The sequence below is a fragment of the Fusarium solani genome, assembly GCF_023522795.1.
Source record: "Fusarium solani strain SB1 chromosome Unknown bctg00000000, whole genome shotgun sequence".
Classification (NCBI taxonomy): Eukaryota; Fungi; Ascomycota; class Sordariomycetes; order Hypocreales; family Nectriaceae; genus Fusarium; species Fusarium solani.
Window position 1 is genome coordinate 1379182 of NW_027072157.1, and position 25905 is coordinate 1405086.

The following is a 25905-nucleotide window of genomic DNA, read 5'->3' on the forward strand; positions in this document are numbered from 1 at the left end:
ACTACCTAGATATTATGAAGACCTGAGTTTTTCAGGATCAAAGGATGCTTGAGGCATAAGAATTCTATATCTCGCACACTATTTAGGTGTTTGGGTTAGCCAGAGAACAAGCCGCCTCCTTACCTGCTGGATGCTATCGTTTTAGGCACGCCAACTATTATCGTTGTGACACCTTCTCTCTCCTGGATTGCCCAGTGTCTTGAGTTAGCAGGCAATAAACTTGTTCATACTTGTTGAAAAGAACAGCCCCGATGATGTGGTTACTGAGTCCTTGGCTTGATATCGACTACTTAGGATAATAACACCATCCCCTTTGGCTTCATCAAAACCCCGAGCTTCTGGCTGTCTTTTGGCCATCAACATATGATACTCTCTCGAATAATGAACAAAAAATGGCGTGTTTCCTGGGGGAAAGGATCAAATCTGTTATTAAGTAAGGTAGTCGTATCTTGGAGACTGCTCTTGGTGGATATCTCTTTCAAGTTTGAAGATAAGACCTGGAACTTACTGTCTTACAGGCTCTTATAGTAAGCTATGTGCTTGAGCTTAAACTTGAATTTGAGTTTGGCGTTGATGAATGTGTAAGGATGGGGGCGGTCAGCGAGAATTTGGGTTGGGACGATACACTTTGTGATCACTCTCCACCCATCTAAGGCACGGCATCCCAGATGCCAGAGAAGGCGTCGACTCGGTCTGCAGCCGACATCACGAGCGTCTAATGGACCATACAGATTGGATTCGTTCAGAAGGCCAACATCACTGAAAGGTTCTGGGTGTACGTGTGTGCGTTGCCTTGGGGCTTTGGTGCCGAGAAGTTGGAACTCCGCGATAGACTAGCATCCTGTTCGAAACTCGATAGATACTTCAGGGAAGAACTCAAACCCTAGCCGGGACAGACAACCTGGTGACACTGCAAGCCACATACCTTGACACTACACTTTGGTCGGTTCCTTCTACTGTTCCCCTGGGTGCAAACTGCTCTGGAGCTTGGGCGGCAGTGAGAGGAATGCTTCTCTTAGGATTAAGCGCAAGAGGCTTCTTCTTTTCCCGATCCTCTCACGCGTCATCTACCTTCGTCCCCCATTCGAAGTGGCTGGGTAGACCCTAAAAGGTGTCCGGTCAGACCTGTACAGCCTCGACTTGGCTAAAAGGATGAAGCAGCACAGAGTTGTGAGCAGCACACCAATGGTTTGAGGAGGCCAGAGAGAATAGAAAAATCGTGACCTTCAAGTTGCTCTAGTACGACCGTGGCATAAGCCATCCGAGAGCAAATATGGCCAGGAGAATCGACTGGGAGGCGGAGACATGTGAAGCCCATGGCATATATATAACTAGACCGAGCCTTCGAGGTTACTTGTGTGACTGCAATGGTGAACTGGAGTCTGGCTACGTAGAAAAGGTGGAAAAGGGACTCGTTGATGGACCAGAATCACGACACTGCATGCCAGTTCCTGAAGAAACAAGAAGAAACATACCATCCCAAACTTCTTCAAAAGCTATTCTCAAGTTGTATTTTATTACCATCTAGATTCCCAAACGCCATGCCATGCATCCCAAGTCCCTTACGTCCACCCTCTTAATCCCAATACCTAATCTCACCATCTAGACCCGCTGTAACCACCTTGCTCGTCTCCTGAGGATGCCACTTGACGCATGTGATGGCCTGGTTGCCCGCCTTGAGCTTGTGATACATCTTGCACGTCTTCCAGTCCCAGAAGCACACATAACCGCCAGAGTCACCAGAGGCAAGGAACTGCCCATCGGGACTGCAGTCGAGGTCGATGCCCAGACCAGCGTTGTTGTGTCCGCGGTAGCTCTTCTTGCGGTTCTGGCGGAAGCGGTCGTTGGCGCCGTAGACCAGGATCTGGTTATCAGAACTCTGGTAGGCGACATACTTGCCACTTGGGTGAGGCGCCGCGCGGGTCATGGGATACATGTCCGGTTCGGCGATGTACTTGATAGGTACAGGAATGTTGTAGTCCCATGCACGGAGTGACTTGTCGTCAGATGTCGTCATGAAACGACGGTTCTCGTCAACAAAGGTGATAGTGTTGATAGCCGCCAAGTGGTGATCATATTCCTGAACCACTTCGTTGGGTGTGCGGATATCAAACTGGACAATCTTCTTGTCCGACATACCCGCCAGGAACTCATTGGCGTGCTCAGGATCAGGGTTGAACTTGATGACATGAGGCGTCTTGCCAGTCGTGAACTTGCTGACGCAGACACCCTTCTCAGTATCCCAGAGCTTGATCATGCGATCATAGGACGAGGACAAGAACTGAGTGCCCGAAGTGTTGAAGCAAATGTCGGAAAGAGCCTTGGAGTGTCCAGAGTACGTCCGCAGCAGCTCCCGCTCGTGATACACGTCAAAGATCTTGACGGTAGTATCAGCACTGGCAGATAGCAGCAAGTGCCCCGAGCCAGGGAGGAAGCGTAGTGCCGTGACTGCCTTGGAATGATTCTTCCAGGCATGAATCTGCTTCTTGGGGATGTAATTGGTGATGCTTCCCACCTCTTTCCGAAGATCGATGTCCAGATCCTGGGGAACGTGCATGTATGTCCGGCCCTGGTAGTCGTACTCGGCGGATCCGTGGAATGTCGTCGTCTCGTCGCCCATCTCCTCGGCCTCCTTTCTTCGCTCCAGCGCCTTGGTCGGTGCCTTGACCACTGTTCCACTCTCGACCACCTCTTCCTCCTCTTCCACAATCTCATACTCTTCGTCGCTCGCGAGCTCCTCGTCCTCTCCCACAACCTCGTACTGGGGTCGCTTGTACCTGGCCCATGGTCCAACATAGGAGCCAGGCCCTTCAGCAATCGTCGCGCTGCCCTTGCTCTCTCGTGTCGCCCGTATCCTGGCAGCCTCTGCCTTCAGTTCTGCGTTGGTCTGGTACTCTCTCTCCGGGCCTCCTCGTCGCTCTACAGCGCGGTGCTTGCTTCGAAATGTGTGTTCGCTCAGAAAAGTCTCTTCTGCGTGGCCGGTCAAGACGTTCTTGCGTTTCAAGGCGTTCGCCTCATCCTTGAACGGGTTTGCAGGACCAGCTTTGGGGCGCGACAGGTCTTCGGCTGTATAAGGCACCACAGCGTGGTCGGGCTCGGCTTGTTCTCGAACAATGAGCGCATCTTGCGGCGCCATATTTGGCGGGTACTCGCCAAAGTCTACCATGGTGAAAGACGCTCAAAGTTGTTGCTTGTTGGGATGTTGTCGCAAAGTTGGGCGAATCACACTGAGCGCGACTGTCTGGGTCGCGAAAAGTGGCAGGGTCACGTGACTATGATCGCATCACGCATGAGCCTCGAACAACCGTTGAAATACGAGGCTTATAAAATGTCCGTCATGGCTCTTACAGATCTAACTACCTGGATATCACATATTTTGCTGGTGCTCGCAAGCTGGCCATTCGGTTCGGTCATTAATCAATTATCACACCAGGGCGGCCGATGCCGGATGACAAAAAGGCCAACAAAACCTGCGTGATGCCTCAGTCTCCAACAACCCATACCACCCACCGCTTTCATGAAGTAATCAACCAGAGCGCCAGCTGGCATGATACCAGGTTATATACGCCAAGCCCGCCTCTTTAAACCCGTCGTCAATCTATACCATCTTCCACTCGTTATGTACTGCCGTGGCAGGTTCATATCGTCTCATCGCGTGACTGGCCGACTCGACTCTGGAGGTAGTCGGTCGACCTTGGCTAGCAGGGTAACTCTTGCGGTCCATCATGTCTGATGTCGAGCATGATTGGATCCCGTCTTACTTGGACAGTCGTTTAGGACGACTCGTCGCGGATGAGAGCGACAATCATGCTGTAGAGATAGAAGAAGAACATGACCAGATGGAAACCGAGCTTGAAGAAGGATTCCTATTCCGAGTTAGAACCGGTTGCGCAATACCTTGAAAGTGTTGCCGCCTACCTTCTTGTGAACGTTGAGCTTGCGGAAAATCTCCGTCGCATCGAGCAGGTGGGTGTTGTCAACAATCCTAGAGTCCGGTCAGTATCCTGTTGCCAGATCGGAAATTCGGTGATCGTACTTCTTGACATTCCAGGCAAGGAGAGGCAGGTTGAGGATGAGAGGCACCCAGTAGCCGTTGATGAGGAAGAGGAAGGTCAGGAAACCGTGCACCGCGGCCTCGGGGATAATGTAGGTGTTGAGTCGGTTGCAGAGGTCAATGGGGTTGATGTAGTCACTGTAGTTGTTTGCGATTAGTCTCAATCCGCATGTATAGTTGCTGAGGATGCGCATCCGAAGCGCAAAGGCTGACAGCCAAGGCAGCCGGACAGGGTGGTGGTGACATACCATTCCAAGTCGCTGTACATGATGGTGAAGAAAACCTGCAAAAAGAGGTTGACGGCGTTGATGAGTACCGACAAGAGGTACAGCCAAGCTTCTCCGGACATCATGATGGGCTAGAGTTGTTGTGCGAGGACTAAAAGTGGTCGAGTCGGGGTGACGAGGGTCGAGTCGAGGACAGCTGTTTGTCAAGCTCTGTCACAAGCTGGAGGATGGAGTTTGTGCGCGCGCGCGGAAGCAAGGGATAGCCTCGTCGTGGGAGCAGCCGGGTATCAAGAGTAGCTGAGGTTGATGAGCACAAAAAAGGACGTGGCCTGGCCGACGAGATCAAGGGCAAGATGTGGGGGAAGAGGGAGAGAAGAGAGGAGAGAGAAATCTTGGTGGCGGGCGAAGGAGGATGGTGTGGTGGTAGCAGCGGTGGTGAGTTTTGGTGGAGGTGGAGGTGGAGGTGGAGAGGCAAGTGGAAGTGCTTCCCAGATTAAACTAGCGGCTATGATGGAAGCGGCTCGCGCTTGCTGCCCTGCCTGACCCGACGGGACACATGGACCTCGAGCTGCGCAAGCTGGGTTGCTTGTTTCTGCGCTGGCATTGACGTTGCGTGCGTTGCCTCTGGGCTGTCTGCAGCATAAGACCCCCCTGTAACTATGGCGGGCCATGCCCTGTTCCCCTGCGCTGGGAAACGCCCTGAGTGGCGGCATGGCGTGGCCGCTGGGCGCCTGCATGTGGCTGGGTGACCTTTGGAGTTCTGGAGCTCTGCGCTAGGCTGTCAGTGAGGGGGGCTGGAGGACAGGATGACGGACGGACAGACGGCGGATGTGGCCGCGGCAAGGGTCGTGTGTCTTCCTTTGTTCTGTCTCTATCTCTGCGTGCGGAACTTGACAGCCTGAAGCCATCTGCGTCACTCCACAGCCCTGCCCTGCATCCGGGGATAAGCTCGACTCCTTGTCCATGATGGACGCAATGAAAATGACCTGACCAAACATGTCGGTCTGATATCCACTTGTCAAAACACCTCACTCAGACCTTGAGGAATTCTCGTAATTCACATGCTTCTGGAAATTGGCATGGCATGTATGGACATACGGGAATAGAGATCAGCCTTGGATTTGGATGCCTGCTTAGATGTTGGTGATCACCCTTTCAACGCCCTCGAGTCTTCACCACAACGCTTCCCCGGTATACATCTATCAACCAACTCGCTCCCCAAAACTCCACATACACCTAAACATTTGGCTCGACATTAACCCCAGCTCATCTCAAATTTATGCTGCCGCCTCCCCATTTTCTGTGCCAGGCATTGGGATGGGGCCACCAGGAGAGTCTGGCTTTCTCGCCGTCAACACCTCGACACCATCTTCCGTCACAAGAAGAGTGTGCTCTGCACCACGTGTTAGCTAATGCCCAGCTTATACTTCTCGTAGATTGACTTACCAAACTGAGCCGTCAGCTTGCCGTCAATGGTTGTGCTGGTCCAGTTGTCCGGCCACGTAATGTCTCGGTACTTGCCCAGCGCAATCATGGGCTCGATAGTAAAGGTCATTCCAGGCTTGCATTCGCCGACTGTCTTGTTCTTGGCATAGTGTGGGACGTTGGGAGGGCAGTGGAACAGCTTGCCGACTCCGTGGCCGCAGTAGGTTCGGATGACACTGCAGTTTCTCTTCTTGGCGTGCTTCTCGATGATGTTTCCAAACTCCCGGATCAGGGTACCGGGCTTCACAGCCTTGATGGACTCTTCCAAGCACTCTCGTGCCGTCTCGACGACGCGGACGGTGTCGGGGTCCGCCTTGGCCCGGTCACCAATGTAGTATGTCTCGTTCAGATCGGCGTGGTAGCCTTCGTGGTAGAGGGAAATGTCGATGTTGAGAATGTCGCCGTCGAGGAGAACACGCTGATCGGGGATACCGTGGCAGATGACTTCGTTGACGGATGTACAGCATGACTTGGGGAAGTGGTTGTAGTTCAAGGGAGAAGGATACGACTGTGTCTCTTGTTAGCATTCGTCGAAAAGCCCAATAACCTTGGAGGCCATGGAATAGGCAATGCCTACGTTTCGCTCGATACAAGCCTTGTGAACAATCTCGTCGATGTAATCGGTCGTCACACCAGGCTTCGCGGCGGCGGCAGCAATGTCGAGGACCTCTCGCGCAAGCGTGCAGCTCTTTCGCATAGCATCCTGTCCAGCCTTGTCGAGAATGTCGATCTTGTTGCGGCTGCTGAGGGAGCGGCTGTACTTGGGATCGCCATCTTGCCACCACACGGGGTGAGGAATCGACTTGGGTAGGGTTCGATGCGGGGAGAGAGGATAGACGGGTCGCAGAGAGCCGGAGTAGGGGAAGTTGGGGAACGGGTTGTAGTAGCCGGTAGCTGGATCTGGTGAGATTGCTTTCGGAGCCATGAAGTGGTGGAGGATATTACTTTGCGACTTGTGGATGGTCTTGTGAATGCCCTACAGGATTGTCAGCTGTGAATCCCTTCACATTTCCAGCATGGACACATACCCAGTTCTTCTTGAAGCAATCCTGCGAGCAGAAGAAGCTGTCCTTGATGCCGAGCTTCAGGCAGGTCGGGCACTGCAGCGATCCAGCTTCATTCTCGCAGTCGGCGCCCATGCACTTCTTCTTGGCGGGGGGTTCGGACATGGTGTCGGTGTTGGTGGGCGGGTGTTTGGAGAAATCAGGAAATGGAGAACAGAGTCCGAGTCGCTTCGGCGGTGAGAAAGGGATTTATAGAGGAAATTCGGTGAAGCCGCGGGAATGTGTGCGTGCAACAAGTCTCGTTCCTCGTCTCAAATCTCGTGGTGTAACTTTTCGAGGGAGCAAAAGATCCACGGACGGGGCGGATATGGCCGGCCGAGAAAACGGTGCCCGCGCACGAACCGTGCATATGCTCAAAACGAATTTTATGCGCCCATGCGGTCAAACGAGTCGATTATGGGCTTTTCTTCTTTTGAAACATTTCACGATTACATATGAGGTCCAAGGAGTCTGATAGATTGCTTCAGAAAAGAGGGCAAGCAAAATAGCAAGGTGTTGGGTTAAAGCACCAAGAGGCCTGAACCATAATGTCCGACAGTCACATTGACACAATGAGCACATCACAGCAAACTCTACTTAACAATAGGAATCTTAGGTCAACATCCCATCCAAACCTTTCATCATCCAAGTAGTTACTGCTTAATCCAGGTTCGATGTAAGGTCAAGTTCTTGCTGCCAGGTATAAGAAGTAGATATTAGACTACCCGTTCAAGTAAACGGAAAGCCGTCCAGACGGTTTGAAACGGATCCCTTTTTGGAAGGTGGGGGACTGAGTCGACTCAGAGCTGGATCCATGGGTCTGTTGAAAGTGTAGCTCGCAACCAAGCCAAGACCAACTCCATGAGCTACCCAAGTACATCTCCCTGGATCACATTGCAATGTCCATATACTATTTCTCATGATTTTCCCTTCACAGGTGAAAATTCAAGGCAGATGGCCTCAACATCTAATAAGAGACTGGAGCATAACGAAGTTTAGAGCCTCTCCGAATTGCACAAGATCCAAGATTACAAATACGAAGATAGTGAGAATCACCTTGACTTGGAATTGACCAACGTTGATATGCCAACTACCGGTAACCACAGTTTCTGAATGCCATCAACGTTAATTTGTCAGTCCCCAAGCGGTGCCGCCCTGTTGAAGGGTCGACGAGTTCTAGACACAATCATTCCGTGCATCTATCCGTGTTTGACCACGATCCATACCAACTGCGAACAGCGCCACAGGTAATTGTTACTGGAAGCCTGCGCCGCCAAACAGATGCCTACACAACGTGGCAAAGCAGGAGAGGGTTTGTCACAAAGACGGACGCCAAACCGCATGTCTGAGGTCCCGCATGAAAACAACCCTGCCTGGCATATGCGCACGTGCACTCGCGCAACCAAGAAGCAATAGATAGCGAAATAGTTGATCAAAATACAAACCGTCATAGGCAAAAATTGCGGATGCAACTCTACTACCTATCCAATGCGTGGGTCGCATGGGTTTATCACTGTAATACGCAAGACGGCCTTTATCGGGGCGCCTCTCGACTTACCGTTCAGCCGAAGTTTGTTTCTAGGTACTGACTAACGTTGTTGGCCAACTCTAAAAGGTTCCGTCCTCCGTTCGTCCTTTTCGAACAACTTTCGATTTCTCAGCAGCAAAAGATGGGGAAGCCTCAGAAGATTGTCGTTGTCGGTGCTGGACCCGTGGGTTCGCTGGCGGCTTTGTATGCTGCGCAGAGGGGACACGAGGTTGAGGTTTATGAGTTGCGACCTGGTGAGTTGATGTTTCTCTTCTACTAGTTCCAGTTGGCTCGCGATAGAGTCATACTTGATCGGATGATTGAGGGGCCTTTTTGATGGCATTCAAAGAGCCAGGACATTGCCCTCTCATTCTAGGACTTGAGAAGAGACTTTTTTTCTTATTTGTCCAACGAGGTTTTATTTCGCCGAGTCTCAATTACTGACTGGTCTAGACCTTCGAGATCCTGGTACTATCCCTCTCAACTTCACCAGGTCCATCAACCTCGCCATCTCGGAGCGCGGCATCAATGCCATGCGCCATGCCGGCCAGCCAGGCCTCCTCGATCATGTCATGGCGACTACGATTCCCATGAGAGGCCGCATGATCCACGGCAGAGGACCAACCGGGGCCTTGTTCGAGCAGTCTCAAGACTACGACGTCAAGGGACGGGTATGCATAATTGCCTCAACCTGAGAGAATTTGAAGCTGACGCTATCGCGATAGGCGATCCACGCCATTGACCGTGCGGGACTCAACAAGCGGCTTCTCGACATTCTCGAGAGCATGCCCAATGTCAAGCTCTTCTTCAACCACAAGCTCACGGGCGCAGACTACCGTGCGTGCAAGGCGTGGTTTGAGGTGCAAGACGGCAGCTCGGCCAAGGATTCTCGTCCCAAGGAGATCGACATCTCCTTCGATCTCATGATTGGTGCCGATGGTGCTCATTCCGCTGTGAGGTATCATCTCATGAAGTTTACTCGGATGAACTACCAGCAAGAGTATATCGACACCTTGTGGTGCGAGTTCCAGCTCAAGCCCGTCCACACAGACGATACAGCCGATTCAATGGCCAAGTTCAGGATATCGCCCAACCACTTGCACATTTGGCCCGGCAAGGACTTTATGTTCATTGCTATTCCCAGCGATGTGAGTAGTAACCCTCATGCTCTTGATGCTCTGCGCTAACGCTTTGACCAAGGACGGCTCATTCACATGCACGCTCTTCATGCCAAGCCGAGAGTTTACAGAGCTCGAAAACAACCCTTCCAGTTTGCCGAGCTTTTTCGACAAGCACTTCCCAGGAGTGACGGACTTGATACCCGGCGATGAGCTAATAGAGTCCTTCAAGACCAACCCTCACCTTCCACTCATCAGCCTCAAGTGCAAGCCGTATCACTATGGCTCCTCTTGTGTCATCGTCGGCGACGCAGCCCACGCCATGGTGCCCTTTTATGGCCAGGGCATGAACGCGGGAATGGAGGACGTGCGAATTCTGTTTTCGATTTTGGATAAGCATGCCCAAATTGAAGAGTCGAACGACCCTTCGAACCAGTCCACGACCTCAACTGCGGCCGCCTTTGAGAGATCTCTAGCTCTGGCAGAGTATTCAGCAGTTCGTCCCTTCGACGCGCACGCAATCAACGACCTCGCCCTTCAAAACTACGTCGAGATGAGATCCTCAGTTCTCTCGCGGCGGTACCGACTCCGCAAGTTCCTCGAAGAGTTTATGAGCGTCCACTTCCCCCGTATGGGATGGCAGACCAAGTACTCTCGCGTGAGCTTCAGCAACGAGGGCTACCTGGACGTCATCAAGAAGAGCGACTCTCAAGGCAAGGTCTTGGTCCGGAGTTTCTTCACACTCATTGCCAGCCCCTTCTTCGTCACGGCAGCTGTATTTGGCTACAAGTATCGCCGGTCGCTCGCCCACATCATCCACGGACTCCGGCACCTAGGCGACCACGCTTGAGAGCACCGTAACTTCTCTACTCATTTATAGCGTGCTTCCCTTTCCCATTCAGGCATTTGCAGCGGCCAGTCGGCCGCAAGGAAGCGTTTACCAGCGTCTGAGAAAAACCTTGTACGATAGACATGATTGAGTCACGCAACCAATTGGTGCCGCACCAAAATGGTCAACCACCTCGGGTTAACGGAACGGGGAGCACGTCTTGTATAATCACAAAAGTTCATGCCCATTGTATATTGTCCATATTGGAGTGTCTAGACTATTCCGTCTGTGTTCTCGATTCTGTATTCTGTGACCACATTGGCTGAGGCTGCTTGATGTCCAGAGTGAGGCAAAGTGTCAGAGTCTCACCACGGATTGATTCTTCCTGGTTATCCCAAAAGCTCTCCTAGAATACCAATTTCAATCCTAAAAACATCCTTTACGTTTTCAATTAATATTCTCAAGGAATAGATACCTGGTTTCTTGTCCACCAACATCTTAATCGCCATGCATCAATGAGAAATATGCATATATCGATCTCCCTCGAGCTCCCAGCTTAGTCATCCTCGCAACTCTGAATTTTTGGACCGACTTGCAGACATACCACGCTCGACGGACCTCAACGTGATAGCCCGGACCTCCGTCGCTTTGAACCCTTGACAGCTGGCGGCGGAAGAATTGTTGTTGGCCAATTGGTAATTTCTGACCCCGGATTCTTGGCCTAGCCTTTGTGTATACGACGGGGTGAGTTAAACAACCCCTCGGGATAGGAATCGCAAGCAAGCGTTCTAACAATACATTCGCATATTCAGACGAGTACAACGACTTGCCGACCCGATCGAAACCCTCCAATTCTTCTCGAATTCTTCTTCGCATCATATCACCACCCCCGAACCTCGCCCACCATGCCCTCCATTCTCAACGTCGCGAACATGTGTTCGCACCTCCAAAACGCCTCCAAGGCCCGCCTCGGCATCACATCTGTCAAGAACTGCAAATACAACCTGCAGCTCGCCCTGGCCCTGCACCGCTCCGGCTTCTTCTCGGCCGTCTACCGCGCGGGTCCCAACCCGCCGACCCTCGAGCAGATGGTCTCGCAGGACCCCGTGCCCGTCACCAACGCAAACGTCGCCACCATGCGACTGTGGCTCGGCCTCAAGTACTGGGACGGCAAGCCCGTGCTTGCCAAGGCGAATGCCATCAGCACCCCCAAGCGCATGATGACGGCCAACATCAACGAGCTCGCCAGGTTGACGAGGGGGTTCCCGACAAAGGTGGATGGAGGCGTCGTGCCGGGGCTGAACTTGGGAGAGTGCATGTTTGTCTCAACATCGCGGGGTGTGCTCGAGGCCCGGGAGGCACTGGCTCGGAAACAAGGCGGCGTGTTAATGTGCCGGGTGTCATGAGCGGTCGTGCTGGGGTTATGTCGAATATGGATGGCTGTATGTGAATGGGGCCAGAGAGCTTCGTGTGATACGATAAAGAGGGAAAGCCTGTATAACTACCACTAGATGGAATGAAAGCCCTGGAAAGGGTGCTTGTGTATCAAAATCTCAACATCCGATGAGTAACCAACCATTGACCGCCAAATCTTGTTATAACGCCATGTTATTTGCGTATGCTTTTTACAAGATGCGGTAAAATCACCATTCGCCTTCGCTTAAACAGGTATCTATACAACAGCTCAAAAAGTACACCCCCTTCTTCTCAATAATAATGACCAAAGTAACCGCTTTGCATCTTCCGCAATCTAGTAGGTATTCAGTTTAATCCGCCTTGGCAACGCCCTCCACCTCTTGCTTCTTCTCGTCGACTTGCTCTTCCGTGGTGGTATCCTTCTCTTTCACGGCAACATCAACCTTGGCCTCCTCCTTGGGGTCTTCCTTGACCTCGTCCTTAGCCTCTTCCTTGGCTTCTTCCTTGGTATCAATCTGGGTTGTTGTCTCGTTCTCGGCGGGCTGCTTCTCAACGGTTTCCGTCTCCGCGACGGGCTCGGACTCCTTCTCCAACAGAGGGATCACCTCCGTCTTGGCCTCAGGCTCGGTCTCCGCCTTGACCTCAACCTCAGGCTCGGGGGCCACGACAGTCTCTTGTGTTTCCTCTACAGGAGCCTGGACAGAGTCCTCCTCCAGCAAAGGAACAACATCAGAGTTCTCCTTCTTCTCAGCCTCCGGCTCAGGGACGGGAGCTGACTCTTTAGGCTCATCCTCGACGGCCTGTTCAGCGACCTCCTCGGTCTTCTCGGCGGCGGCCTCAGGAACCTCAACAGGAGCAGTCTCCTCCTTCTGTTGCTCAGGGGTGACGGGTCGAACCTCCTCCTTCGCCTCCTCATGAACAGGCTCCTCGGGAATCTCCTGCTGTTGAGTAGCCTCTGCCTCAGGCTGGGCAGGTTCAACAACTTCTTCAGGCTCAGTGGCGGCAGCCTCAAACTTGGCCTCCGGTTCTTCAACAACAGGCTCCACCTCGGGCTTCTTCACGTCGTCCGTGGTGCTGGTTGCCTCAGGCTCCTTGGGGGCATCGACTGTGAGCTCGGGTGTCTCCGGCTTGGGAGGCTGAGAAGCTTCCTCCTCGGCAGGCGTGGGAGTAGTAGCTGTGGCAGACTTCTCTGAGCCTGCAGACTTGGCCGCATCCTTCGGCTCGGGATGCTTCTTCAAAGGCTTCCTGGCGCTTCCTGGAGGCTTGCTGCTGCTCTCGCGTCGTGAGTTGTGTTCGGCGCCTGATGAAGGGCGCTTAGCAGTTCTTCTAGGAGGTGTGATGGGCACCTTTTCGGTCGTCTTTGATGACGAGGCTTGCGTGGGTCGCATCATACGAGCCAAGAAGCCTTCATCGACGGGAGCTTCCTTCTTAGTAACGGGATGGTCAGCGGCCTTCTTAGGAGGAGGTCCCAAGCTTGGTCGTGGACGGTTGATGGTCGAGCTTTGGCGCTTAATCGTTTTGCCAGCGGTGGCGCTTGTTCCTGTGGCGCTCGCCCTGCTATGGGGGCGAGCAGGAACATGGAGGTTCTGGGAGCTGGCCGAGGGTCGGACCTGGCGACCTGATTTGGCACCAGAGGAAGCAGTTGCAGCCATGAGGGAGGCAGGCAAATGGACCGGTTTCGTAGGAGACTTGGGCTTCGGCTTGACAAAGCCGGTCTCACTGGCCACAGGCTTCAGCGGCTGGGGCTTCTTGCTAGCACTGGCAGCGGTGGGCCGAGTCAGCGAAGAAGGGCCGGTCCTGGATGCCGGCCTCGTTTCCTTCCTCGGTGCGGGCCTCTCATGAGCCTTGGTTGTTGGCTTATGTTCAGGCTTGTGCTCGGGTTTGTGTTCTGGCTTGTGGGTAGCGCTCGTGGGAGTCTTCGTGGCAGCGGGAGATTTTGCTGGAGCTTTCGTGGCGGTGGAGGTTTTGGTCGAGATTGTGTTTGGTCGAGTAGCTGTCTTCCTGGGGGCATTGGCCTTTGCAGAGGCTGCAGGAGCTGGCTCCTTGGGCTTCTCAGCCTTGGATTTGCCATTGACAGCTGTAGCTGTAGGAGGCGGTGCCTGCCTCTTCTCTTTCGTTGGGGAAGCTGGCACAGGTTCCGCGGGCTGCGTTGGGGGCGCAGACACCTCTTCAGCTACTTGCTTTTCAGGGGTGATGCTGGGCTGCTCTGGAACAGCGGCGACCTCCTCGACGGGTGTCTTGGGAGCTTCGACAGGCTGGCGAGGCGATTCCGGGATTGTCTCGTGCAAGAATGGCTTGTTCACTCGCGTGACCTCCTCAGCAGCCACGGGGGCCTTGTCAGGGACAGTAGAAACGGATTCGGTGTCGGTCTCCATGCTTAATCGACGACGAGAAACGCTAGATTCGTGACTGGGGTCTCTTCGCAGACCTATCCTTCCGTCCTTTTCGACAGCAACAAAATTGGTTCTAACTTTTGAAAGCGGACGAGGGGACTCGACTCCGTTGGTTGCGCCTGTGGAGAAAAAAACAAGTTTTTTTGATCAGCAAGGGGTTCAAGGGGAAAAGAAGGACACGGTATGAAGTGTGCCCTGATGTTGGGGGGAAGGCGGGAGACTAGTGCGGACAGCTCCAGGGCAAGAAGAGCCAAAAAGGCCGAAACAACTGGAACTGGGCGGGAACTAGAGCAACTTGAATAGCTTTCCTTCGCTTGAATGCAAGCAGCAAATTGCAGCGGTGCGCCCAAGAACAAAGCAAATCATCAAGTTCATGACATTGTCGTCAGGAAGCGGGTCGGGGTCGAGTAGTCGTACCTGGGACGGGAGTGGACGCGCCGGACGATCGGCCTCTGTCGGGCGGGCTCGTGTCGCCTTTGCCCTCGAACATGGCACGCAGGTTCTTAACCTGACTCATGGTTGCTTGCTTGCTGAGGGCTCTCTCTCGACGAGTTGGAGTTGGGAGAGTGAGAGCAGTGAAGGGCTCGGTCGGGGCGACCTCGAGGTCTTTGAAGGGGTCGTACAGTTCAGCAGGAGAGCGCAGGTCCGAGGGGATTGATGTGATAAGTTTAGGGATGGATGGGTTGGGATGGGATGAGGTGTTGTCTGGTTATGAGCGGCAGACCATCCGCCGTCGGTCGCACAGGCACCGCACCGTACACCACCTAACACACGGCACAGGCTGGATGGGGAGCTCGGGGGGGCTTGTTAGTGGATTGAGGGGCCTGGCCGACCGACAGGGGGTACCTCTCGGAGCTGGGCTAGCGAGGTACTCGTGCATGCGTTTCAGAGTCCACGCGGTACCTGCCAGTCGATGTATCCGTCCAGTCCCACGGGGGGCCTGGATTCGGGAGGTGAGGTGGAGGGCCAGGGACTGGCACCCGCCTACTGGGAGTCCCGTCGGGTGGTGCTGGTTATGTTGCGCTGGGCTGTTGCAGAATAATAGGGGTCGAGATCAAAGGATGGAGTCGGGCATCGGCTTCAGGCGCGCTGCGCTGCACTACACGTTGCCCTAACCTGACGGACGCGCCTATCGTTGGTCGACGAGACGCCGAGGTCGAAGCAAACAACCTATCACCATTCCACAAGAGTCCTCGGTAAACACGTTGCTTCCAGAGAAACCGGTGCTTCCAGAGAAACAAGAGGCCGTCGTGGATCCCCCAATATCATTCTATCCGGCCAACCACCAAGGTTGCTCGGTGACATGTCGACGACTCGACACAAGCTATGAGCTCGTACCCGCCGCATCATAATTCAATAGACGGCCACAGATGGGTTAGGTCTAAAGGGGACCCAGGTAAGGTATGCTACCTATGGTACCTACCTAGGTACAGGCAAGGGTCCAGTCGAAATGAGGCACCGGATGGATCTCGTTCACTTCAGGTTTAGCCGGGGACATTAAATTGCCCATGATGAGGAAATTCGAAATTCCCACCGATCATGGCTGGCTCGGCGTCGGCGTCGGCGGCCCAGCAACTCTGACAGCCTGTCCGGTCAACAAACCAGGTGTCCTCTCAGTTTGACGTTGTATCTGCCATCGAGGGATGGACTGGCTTTGAAACATAGGGAGAGGAAGCGCCGTCTTGGAGCTGACACGTTGAGGGAGGATTCATGCACCCCAAACAGCCTGCGTCTGTGTCTACAACACTAATAACTGATCCACCTGGGTGCGCCGGTGTGCTAAACAAAGCATACAAGGCCAGACAGGCATGCTGCAATGTGCAGCGCAGTGCAGTGCAGTCAATTCTATGTACCGACCGTACCTCACCGAACCAACCAGTCAGTCGAAATGACCCAAGATCAACTCGACAAGGGACGGACCGACCGTAAACTAGCAGGTTGTGAGCCAATGGCAGATGATCGGTTCCTGGGCCTCTCTCTCGCGCCGTACCCCTATTTCCCATTCCTCCGCTTCTCGTCTCCAGCTCAGGTCCCCCTCCTCGGCCGCGCCTCGTGGAAATGACATATTTCCCCAAAGAGATTCCAGAAGCTCCATCGTTGACTCTGACAAGCAAGCTACCCCCCCTTCTGTTGGCCAGGCAGGCGAGCTCATTTGCTGCTGAACATGACATTTGATGGCATGAGCTCATGTGGGGTCGCCTGTCTCTCATTGCTCTTCTTCCCCCACACTCACTGGCCTGTCTTGGGGTCAAGCTCTCTCTCGCACAAGGTTGAGGCCAAGGAACAAACGACAGCAGCTGACAAGATTCGATCGTTCGACAGTCCCTGCGTCTTTTGGTTGAAGCAAGTCGTAAGAGCGACGCTCAAGTCCGGAGCATACAGGAGTCGATCACTGAAGTGGCCTGTTTTCAAGACTTGGCTACCTATTAACGATACTGGATGAATGAGTCTTCTGCGCCGTGATCGGAATACAGGTGCAGAAACGAAATAGATTCTATATCTACTTCAAAAGATGAAATGAAATATTAAGAAGCAATATTAATCAAGCTCTCGTGTTGTCATCGCCAAAAGTCGCTGTAAACCTTGCTCCCCCAGTCCGGCGCTATTCACAGCCGGCCAATTTTTCCCCGACACCACCAAAAATTGCCGTTGATTTTCTTATCCATCTCCGGTCCTCGGACGACGAAACTTTGACAACCTCTCCACCTTCAATTGCGCCCACCATGTCCCTCCGAACCCTCAGAATCGGTGCGCAATCTTGATACGAGCTCAGATAGATCACAGCCAAGCTGACAAATTATTTCAGGCCTCATCCCCGGTGACGGCATCGGCAAGGAAGTCATCCCCGCCGGCCGCCGCATCCTCGAGGCCCTCCCCGCCTCTCTCGGCCTCAAGTTTGACTTTGTCGACCTCAAGGCCGGCTTCGAGACCTTTGAGCAGACCGGCGCCGCCCTCCCCGACAAGACCGTCGAGGTCCTCAAGAATGAGTGTGATGGTGCCCTGTTCGGTGCCGTGAGCTCGCCCACCCAGGCCGTCAAGGGCTACTCGAGCCCCATCGTCGCCCTGCGCAAGAAGCTCGACCTCTACGCCAACGTCCGCCCCGTCAAGACCGTCCTGACCGCCGCCAAGCCCATCGACATGGTCATTGTCCGCGAGAACACTGAGGATCTGTACGTCAAGCAGGAGACCACCCACGAGACCCCCGAGGGCAAGGTCGCCGAGGCCATCAAGCGCATCTCAGAGAAGGCTTCGTTCCGCATCGCTGCCATGGCTGGTGACATTGCCCTCCGTCGCCAGAAGATTCGCGATGCCGGTGCTGCCAGCATCCACAAGTCTCCCCTTGTCACCATCACCCACAAGTCCAACGTTCTGTCTCAGACCGATGGTCTCTTCCGCGCCACCTCCAAGAAGGCCCTTGCGGACCCCAAGTACTCCTCCATCACTGTTGAGGAGCAGATTGTCGACTCCATGGTCTACAAGCTCTTCCGCCAGCCCGAGGACTACGACGTCATCGTCGCCCCCAACCTGTACGGTGACATTCTCTCCGACGGCGCTGCTGCCCTCGTCGGCAGCCTGGGTCTCGTCCCCAGCGCCAACGTCGGTGAGGGCTTCGCCATTGGTGAGCCTTGCCACGGCAGCGCCCCTGACATCCAGGGCCAGGGCATTGCCAACCCCATTGCCACTCTCCGATCCACCGCTCTGATGCTCGAGTTCCTCAACGAGGAGGAGGCTGCCGCCAAGATCTACGCTGCTGTTGATGGCAACCTTGAGGACGGTAAGCTCCTGAGCCCTGACCTGGGTGGCAAGGCTACCACCGAGGAGGTCGTCGCCGATATTCTCCGACGTCTGTAAGAATACCCCAAAAGTTGGATAGCTGGGTTGGATCACAGTTGCTTTGCTCCAGGAAATGTGAGTAACAGGCAATTGTAAGTACCTAGTTTAGGAGTTTCAACATCAAAAAATAGACAATTACAAGAATCTGTCTAGAGGGGATTGTATATTCTATACTCCTTGGTTTTTGCCCATCGTTTCCCACTGCCTATCTACGGCAGTAATCCCTATCCAGCTTTTACCATTCGTCTAAGTGCGTGATAGACTTCTTCATGTCCCAAATCAATAGCATCTCAGCATCCATGGTAATATGTTACAAGATCATACACACTCATCCACATGTATTTTACAACACGGCACAGTGTCCGTCGTGCGTCCCATGGCCGTTGCATCTCATGTGCTCGGCCATCATATCTCTTACTCTAGAACCACCTTACTTGGTTCGCTTGGCCTCGAGCTCGGCTTGGTACTTGGCAACCAACTCCTTCCTGTGGGGGTCGTTAGCATTATTTAACTCATATCAACCATCAGAGGATACATACTGGAGATGAGGAGGAGCAGGGGCGTAGTGGCTGAACTCCATGCTGAACTCGCCCTTGCCCTGAGTGGCAGCGCGCAGCTGGGAGCTGAAGCCAAACATGGCGTTCAGACTGCAGTCGCAGATGAGGGTGAAGTCCTCACTGCCAATATCGGTGTCGTGAATGGTGGCGTTACGCTTGTTCATGAGCATCAGAATGTTGCCCTGGAACTCGTTGGGGGCGGTGATGGTGGTCTTCATCAGGGGCTCGAGGACCTGGCCACCAGCATCGTTGAAAGCCTTTCGGAAAGCCATCTGGGTGGCCAGGTTGAAGGCGTAATCGGAAGAATCAGTAACGTGGGTGGCACCATCATTGACAATCATCTTGGCACCAATAACCTTGTGGCCCAGGAGAGGACCCTTCTCACAAGCAACATCGAAACCCTTGGCACAAGCAGACAGGAACTTGTCGGGGATGTGACCACCAACGACCTGAGACTCGTAGTGGTTCTCATCAGGCTTGTCGTTAGGCTCGATCCAACCAGCAACACGGGCAAAGTCACCAGGACCACCGCTCTGTCGCTTCAGCAGGAAATCGTAGTCAGCCTTGCGAGCAATGGTCTCGCGGTAGGCAACACGGGGCTGGCCGGTGATACACTCGGTCTTGTACTCTCGCTTGAGACGCTCGACGTAAACCTCAAGGTGCAGTTCACCCATACCAGAAATGATGGTCTCCTCACTCTCGGGGTCGACGTGGACTCGGAAGGTAGGATCCTCGCGCTGGAATCGGTTCATGGCCTTACTGAAGTTGTCGGCGTCACCAGTTCGCTTGGGCTTGATGGAGAGCGACATGACGGCATCAGGGACGAACATGGAAGACATAGTGTAGGGGAGACCGCCATCAGTGAAGGTGTCACCGGAGGCACAGTCAACGCCAAAGACGGCACAGATCTCACCGGCACCGACCTCAGAGACATCTTCCATCTCGTTGGAGTGCATGCGGACAATACGGGGAATCCGGACCTTCTTATCGGTTCGGGAGTTGAACAGGTAGGAACCCTTGGTGAGCTTGCCCTGGTAGACTCGGATGTAGGTGAGCTGGCCGTAGTTGTTCTCCTCAAGCTTGAAGGCAAGGCCGACAAAGGGCAGAGAGTTGTAGGGAACAAGCTTCACAGTCTTCTCCTCGTTGGACTTGTCCAGACCGGTGTTCTCGACATCAGCGGGGTTGGGCAGGAAATCGCAGACAGCGTCGAGCATGGGCTGAACACCCTTATCGGCAAGGGCAGAGCCCATCATGACGGGGGTGAAAGTTCGGGCAATGGTGGCGCGGCGGATGGCATCCTTGATCTGCTGGTTGGTGGGCTCCTGCTCGTCGAGGTACAGTTCGGCAATCTCATCGTCGACATCGGCAAGCTTCTCAACCAGGGCCTGGCGCTTCTCCTTAACAAGCTCCTGGAGGGGTCCAGGAATCTGATCGGTGACGCGAACCTTGGTGCCACGGGGACCCTCAAAGTAAATAGCTTGCATGTTGATAAGATCGACGACGCCTTGGAACTCGTCCTCAGCACCAATGGGAACCTGGATAGCAGCGGCGGGAATCTTGAGCTTGGTGTTGATCTGCTCGACGGCCTTCCAGGGGTTGGCACCCATTCGGTCCATCTTGTTGACGAAGGAGATTCGGGGGACATTATAACGCTTCATTTGACGGTCGACAGTGATGGTCTGAGACTGGACGCCGCTAACAGCGCACAGAATCATGACAGCACCGTCGAGGACTCGGAGAGCTCGCTCGACCTCAATGGTGAAATCGATATGACCAGGGGTATCAATCAGGTTGAAGTGGTAGGTTTCCTCTTTGCCGTTTTCCGTTTTCTTCCAGTCGGCGAAGGTGGCCGCAGACTGGATGGTGATGCCTTTTTCCCTCTCGAGTTCCATGGAGTCCATCTTGGCGCCGACGGCATCCTTGCCTCGCACCTCGTGGATCGCATTGATTCGGCCGGTGTAGAACAAAACTCGCTCACTGACGGTAGTCTTTCCACTGTCGATGTGCGCCTGTCGAATTGGGTCAGCGAGGGGGGCGATTCGGCGAGGGGCATCATGCTCATACAGCAATACCGATGTTACGGACTCGAGACAGGCGCTTGGCCTCCTCGGGGTCCATGTTGGCAGCGACATACTCGGGTGTCAAGCTCGCAGCATCCTCCTGGGCCTTCTTGAGACTAATCGAGGGCATCAGCAATGTGTCAAGTACCAGAATGGGGTCAATTGGCTTCTCACGCTTCCTGCGCAGCACTGCAGGTGCGCTTGGTCTGGCTGAAGGCTCGTCGGCTCTCCCAGGCCGGGACAGCGGGGGAGATGTTGAAGAAGTGGCTACCACAGCTCGGCTGCTGAGTGCCGAATAGCAGACGGCAATTGAGCCATCTGGCGGCCCTCGTTGCCCTCATTTTTGCAATATTTGGACTCCAACGAAGAAGTTGGGGAGAGGGTTGCTAATGATCTGCGGCCCATTGGGAAACTTTTTCTTCGGGATTAGCAGGCGCCGCACGTGCACGCGGCTTCCTGATTCGCCATGAGAACTTAATTCCCGCCAACGGTCATGAGCCCTGTAAGTTAAAGTCGTGCCGACCGCCCGGTTCAGTTCAGTTCAGTTCAGTTCAATAAAAGTCACAGTTGGGTCAAATTCTTTGGTTAAAACATTTTCATGCTAATTCTATTCTTTCCATCGTAGTTTCTGGTATCATTTGTAGGAGTTTTACCGCTCAATACGCCTTGGTCCTTGATGAATCCCTCACTCCGTTGAGACGCCTGAAATCAGCCCATCTTTACAGTAACTCAATCAACCCTTGGTATGGAAACGCCAGCCAATGAACTTTTCGCCGTTTTGTGTTATGCAGCCAACCTCTCAGCATCTTCCCTATAGGAGATTCATTGAAAAGGTTCCTCCTCCAATGAGCATGAAGCTCACTGCCGCGGCGACCAGCGCTGTGTTGGTTCCGGAGGGAGTCAGGAGTGATGCAGCGTTGTCATCGTCGTCGTTATCATCATCATCGCCTTCGGTTTTCTGGAATCCATCGGCAGCAGTGAACTTGTTCTCGGTGGCTTCAGGCGTCTCGGTCGCCCTTTGCTGATTGGGTGCTACCGTTGCAGACGGTATCGTAGCGCCGTAGCTTTTAAATTCGACGATTTCGCTCTTGGTGGCATTGAAGTCGGTCGCCGCGATTCCGATCTCATTGTTGACCAAATCATAAACGACGTAAGCGGATCGAAGAAAGGTGTTTCCCAGAATGGAAATCGTGCTCGAATCATTCTGGATTCCAAAATAGCATACTAACTCGCCTTCGAATGCCCCTGATTCGAAGGTGGGTGTTTGCTGACCATCATTCAGATCGAGGACCAACTCGTCCATGGCCACAGTGATGCGAGGGCCATCGGGCCCAGCGAACCCAAAGGTAAAGTTTCCCGGGTGCTTACCACGGGAGCATGGTAACACAGCTGCTTCATACGTGGATGAATACACGGCGCCGACCTCCTCCCAGATCTCATGCGTGATATCTTGGGGCAAATAGGTAAGGGTGGTTCCTGAATCGAGCACCGCCTTGATGGGGAAGCTATCTGATGTGAGAGTGTCGGTTCCACTAGGACTGCGAGCGACCACTGAGGTCAAGGCGACGAGGAAGTGGAGGTAATGGCCTTGTACTGGTAGAACATTGATGCGAGTCAGGTTTCCAGTGAACTTTGCCGTGTCAACGCCCCCAAACAAAATGTTCCCAGAGCTAGCATCGAGGTCATTGAGCCATAAGCTGTAAGAGATAGTACTGATGTAGCCTCCTTGCCACATGGCGACAGGGAGGTTTGGATAAATAATATCCTCGGTATCCCTCACAGCCTCATTGCTGGCGTAACCCATGCCAATTAGTCCAAAATGGATGTCGGTATCGACCCCCAGTCCCATAGTCAGGTTCTTGATGACTGCGCCGCCAAACTCGAAGTGATCGACAAAATAGTCTCCCTTTGCGTAACTGTTGTCGATAAAGGTAATGTCGAACAAGCCGGGGCCGACATGCTTAAATGAACGCGACTTGTCAGGGTTAACTGTCGTAAACCGTCAGTAACGGAGCTGCAGGCCGCATGCGGAATAGTGAGGTTCTTACAGCTTCCAAAGGGGCATCCACCGTTGGAGCTGTCTTCGCAGATATCTGCGGAACTCCAAGGGAACCACACATCGCTACTCCCAGTATCCAGCTGAAGGGTGATATTTTGAGGTGGGTTTCCAACAGCGATTTCCGAAAAATAGCCTCCTGCCGATCTCTTGTTCTCAACAACCTCTTCAAAAGTCGACTCTGAGCGGCGACTCAAGCCCCGGGGGATATGGCGATGGTTTTCAACGTTCCATTGTATGGTTTGTGCTCGCACGACACCCCATGTCGAAACTAAGCAAGCGCCCACAACCCACGGCTTCATCGCAGGTACAGGCAGCAATATCTCCGAGGGCAGGGCGGAATAGGTTTAGGAATGGCGCTGAGTGGACAAACGCCACCCTCCTCCATAGGGTAGTCAGATGGGCGTAGTGTCAGCCAGTCGAAACCAGAGGGGCCAATCCCTCAAAGGTGCTTTCTCTCCTGCAGAGGGAAGGGGGTGCTGTCGAATCGTAGATAGTTGTCGAGTTGTGCAGAGAGGCGCAGAGCAAGTCGCAGCCTAGGACACAGCAGGATGTCTCAGAAAACACCACGCAAAGAAACACAGGGTAAAGGACCCGAGGATAGGACTGCTGCGGTGGAGCATGGGACAAGAAGGGACGGACGAGGAGGATAATGAAGAATAGAAATAACAGGGGGGGGCGAGAGATGATGGGCGAATCAAGGTCAACGACAGTCAGCAAAAAGAAGAATCGAGTTCACAGGAGGTGGATGAGATGGAAGAACGGCACGAGGGCCACGCAAGCAACCCTCTTGTTCGGCAACGAGCGACAGATGAAAGGTACTTTCTTCTCCGGACATTAGCGCCAAGATGCCTCGTGGACCCCTGGAAGGCGTGAGCGCGGAGGAGTCGTCATCGTCGTCTGGGCGGGCGGGTGCCAGGAATTACGAGGCCGGGGGTCACGTTCGTTCGTCCGGCATGGTCGGTGTAATGAGCCGTGAGATTTCTGCTTTTTCTTTTCTCGCTATCGAATCCATGTTATTCGGTGCGTCGTATCCGTACAGTACTTGCATCGGTGACCGCGCCTAATTACCATCCATCGACTGTCGGATGGTCCCGTTGCGCGCTTGATGCGAGCCTCGGGAGTGTCGATACGAAATTGGCACAGGCTGTTTTGACGCGGGTGAGACGGCCAAGAAATGATCTTCAGCGCCTTCACATTGGACGGCTGTCATCCTCTGACCCAGTTTCCAGGTCCTGTGCGAACAGACGATAGAGCCTCGATTAACTAATTGACGCCATTAGCCTTGTCCTCGCCTCTGTTCACCTCTCTCCCAGCAATTTACACCCGCATACGCCCACATGCCGTGAATTAGTTGGACGAGCTAGAAGAGGCTGACGACGCCTCGGCCGCGAGCTTGCCGCTATCCGTTCAGCCCCACGCCTTTCCAAATCTCTTCGATGCTTTCCGGTGCCGGTATGGAAGTTGTTTCAACACGCGACATGTCCGTGATCTGAAGCCTTTAATGGTGTCATTTCATGCTCTCTTATCTACGACAAGTTATTGTCAATGTAGTCGCCAAGCCTCTTCAGGCCTTCGACCAAAACCTCCGTCTCACAGACGTATCCCATTCTAACATAACCCTTGAAATCCTCATCACCTCCAAAGCAACGTGAGCCCGCGCAGAACAGGATCTTAGTCTTGTCCAACAGGTCCAGGCAAAAGTCGACATCATTCACGGGCTCGCCGTTCTTAGTGAACCGGATAAAGGCCGTCGTTCCGGCTCTAGGTTCAACCCATGAGCACACTGACTTGTGGCGCTCGACAAACTCCTTCACCAGCTTCGCGTTGGTCCTTGCCAGTGTCATATTGCGTTCAACCAGCGACGGCCGGACAGCTGGCGAAAGAGCGTAGCTTGCAATCTGGTCGTCTATCTGAGAGACACTGATGGTGGTGTAGTCGCGTGCCGACATGATGGCAGAGATGATGGACTTGTCTCTGCTAGCAACCCACCCCACTCGGATGCCGGCCAACGCATACCCCTTGGACATGGATCCAGTAACAACAGTCTTCTGGTATCCGAGTGTGGTTGCCGGAAGCGGTACTTCGATTTCTCCCAGGGCCCCGCCGTGGAAGAGCGGGCGGTAGACCTCATCGGAGAAGAGGATGATACCCTTTTCTTCCGCCACGCGTGCAATGCGCTGCACGATGTCGGTCGAGATCGGGGCTCCTGTGGGGTTGTTAGGATTGTTGATGATGATCATCTAGTAGTTTCGTCAGCTTTGCCTCCAGGACTTTCCGGTGTTGTTCGCTCATACCTTGGTGTTCTCCTTGATCAGGCTGGTCAACTCATCGACATTGGGGACAAAGCCCTCCTCCGCACGCAGCTTCCACAGCGTAACTTCAGCACCGACACTCCGGGGAACATCGTAGAGTTGCTGGTAAGTTGGGTAGACACAGACCACGTGGTCTCCCGGTCCTATGAGGGTGTAAAGGGACAGAAAGTTGGCACCGATCGCGCCTTGAGTGATGACAACGTCCTCGGCCGCCAGCTGCGTCTCCTCGGTGCTGCAGTGAGCAGCAATTCGCTCCCTCAGCGTCCGAGTTCCGGGGATAGGCCCGTAGGTGAGCTTGATGCTGGTATCGATAGGGCCTGGAGCCGCTGGGTCCTTTGACAGACCAACTAGGTCGTCAATGGATACAGAAGCGGCGCATGTCTCGGCAATGTTGAGGACGTCTGGCGTCGTCTCATACTTGTCCATCCATTGCTCAACGGCGAAGGGGGTAATGCGAACCATGATTGCTATGATGTTGTTGATCTTTGTCTGAATCTACAGCCTCAGTTCAACTTGATATGGGCTTCGATGTGAGTCTTGATATAGATATCCATTAGCAGATGTGTGGAGCAGATGCAAGCCCCGCCTTCAGACGCCTTTGGGCTTGTCATTCTATGAGTCCAGCGTCACTTAGACATGGAATTATCTCCAGAATGACAGAACTTGGGCTGAATTGTGTCAAACCAAACCCTCATCTCCTTACAAGGCGCGCCTTTGCGCGCCCTTCCTATTGTTACAAACCAATCCTTGAAGGTTGATTGCTGACAGCTTCTCCACAACCATAATCACCCCTGCTGAATGGAGTATGGATCCGGGGATGGCGCTGCCAATCATGCCTCCACTCGTGGAGCTCTACTCGGAGTTTCTTGCCTCTGGTACGGCGACCTTGCTCGGGGTTGCTTTCCTAGGGGTTCAAAGTCACTCGCCTTGTCTCATAGGCCTTACACACGTATGGGGTTTTCGCTGTGTTCAAGCCTTTCGCATATCTGT

General features: G+C 53.7%; 10 protein-coding genes across 10 annotated transcripts; 3 read left to right on the top strand and 7 right to left on the bottom strand.

Annotated features, from left to right (window-relative positions):
* Positions 1–1576: 1576 nt before the first annotated feature.
* Positions 1577–3166, bottom strand: MRS44_000439 (uncharacterized protein; the record flags this gene model as incomplete). Its single annotated transcript, XM_046271502.2, has 1 exon — positions 1577–3166. The coding sequence occupies one exon, from the start codon at positions 3164–3166 to the stop codon at positions 1577–1579; it is 1590 nt and encodes a 529-aa protein (XP_046129430.1).
* Positions 3167–3773: 607 nt separating this feature from the next.
* Positions 3774–4406, bottom strand: MRS44_000440 (uncharacterized protein; the record flags this gene model as incomplete). The annotated part of the gene is made up of 4 exons (XM_046271200.2): positions 3774–3866; positions 3919–3985; positions 4037–4192; positions 4303–4406. 4 exons carry the CDS (start codon positions 4404–4406, stop codon positions 3774–3776), a joined length of 420 nt encoding a protein of 139 aa, XP_046129429.2.
* Positions 4407–5558: 1152 nt separating this feature from the next.
* Positions 5559–6935, bottom strand: MRS44_000441 (uncharacterized protein; the record flags this gene model as incomplete). Its single annotated transcript, XM_046271226.1, has 4 exons — positions 5559–5674; positions 5728–6274; positions 6344–6742; positions 6795–6935. 4 exons carry the CDS (start codon positions 6933–6935, stop codon positions 5559–5561), a joined length of 1203 nt encoding a protein of 400 aa, XP_046129428.1.
* Positions 6936–8479: 1544 nt separating this feature from the next.
* Positions 8480–10305, top strand: MRS44_000442 (uncharacterized protein; the record flags this gene model as incomplete). The annotated part of the gene is made up of 4 exons (XM_046276846.2): positions 8480–8591; positions 8791–9008; positions 9063–9485; positions 9538–10305. 4 exons carry the CDS (start codon positions 8480–8482, stop codon positions 10303–10305), a joined length of 1521 nt encoding a protein of 506 aa, XP_046129427.1.
* An 884-nt stretch (positions 10306–11189) lies between these two features.
* MRS44_000443 (uncharacterized protein) lies at positions 11190–11690 on the top strand (the record flags this gene model as incomplete). The annotated part of the gene is made up of 1 exon (XM_046276845.2): positions 11190–11690. The coding sequence occupies one exon, from the start codon at positions 11190–11192 to the stop codon at positions 11688–11690; it is 501 nt and encodes a 166-aa protein (XP_046129426.1).
* Positions 11691–12050: 360 nt separating this feature from the next.
* On the bottom strand, positions 12051–14610 carry MRS44_000444 (uncharacterized protein; the record flags this gene model as incomplete). Its single annotated transcript, XM_046271483.2, has 2 exons — positions 12051–14212; positions 14511–14610. 2 exons carry the CDS (start codon positions 14608–14610, stop codon positions 12051–12053), a joined length of 2262 nt encoding a protein of 753 aa, XP_046129425.1.
* Positions 14611–16816: 2206 nt separating this feature from the next.
* On the top strand, positions 16817–17945 carry MRS44_000445 (uncharacterized protein; the record flags this gene model as incomplete). The annotated part of the gene is made up of 2 exons (XM_046276843.2): positions 16817–16841; positions 16900–17945. The coding sequence occupies 2 exons, from the start codon at positions 16817–16819 to the stop codon at positions 17943–17945; spliced, it is 1071 nt and encodes a 356-aa protein (XP_046129423.1).
* Positions 17946–18357: 412 nt separating this feature from the next.
* Positions 18358–20885, bottom strand: MRS44_000446 (uncharacterized protein; the record flags this gene model as incomplete). The annotated part of the gene is made up of 4 exons (XM_046276842.2): positions 18358–18412; positions 18467–20493; positions 20549–20660; positions 20719–20885. The coding sequence occupies 4 exons, from the start codon at positions 20883–20885 to the stop codon at positions 18358–18360; spliced, it is 2361 nt and encodes a 786-aa protein (XP_046129422.1).
* Positions 20886–21355: 470 nt separating this feature from the next.
* On the bottom strand, positions 21356–22902 carry MRS44_000447 (uncharacterized protein; the record flags this gene model as incomplete). The annotated part of the gene is made up of 2 exons (XM_046271437.2): positions 21356–22533; positions 22593–22902. The coding sequence occupies 2 exons, from the start codon at positions 22900–22902 to the stop codon at positions 21356–21358; spliced, it is 1488 nt and encodes a 495-aa protein (XP_046129421.1).
* Positions 22903–24129: 1227 nt separating this feature from the next.
* On the bottom strand, positions 24130–25377 carry MRS44_000448 (uncharacterized protein; the record flags this gene model as incomplete). The annotated part of the gene is made up of 2 exons (XM_046271434.2): positions 24130–24843; positions 24898–25377. 2 exons carry the CDS (start codon positions 25375–25377, stop codon positions 24130–24132), a joined length of 1194 nt encoding a protein of 397 aa, XP_046129420.1.
* Between the last annotated feature and the right edge of the window lie 528 nt (positions 25378–25905).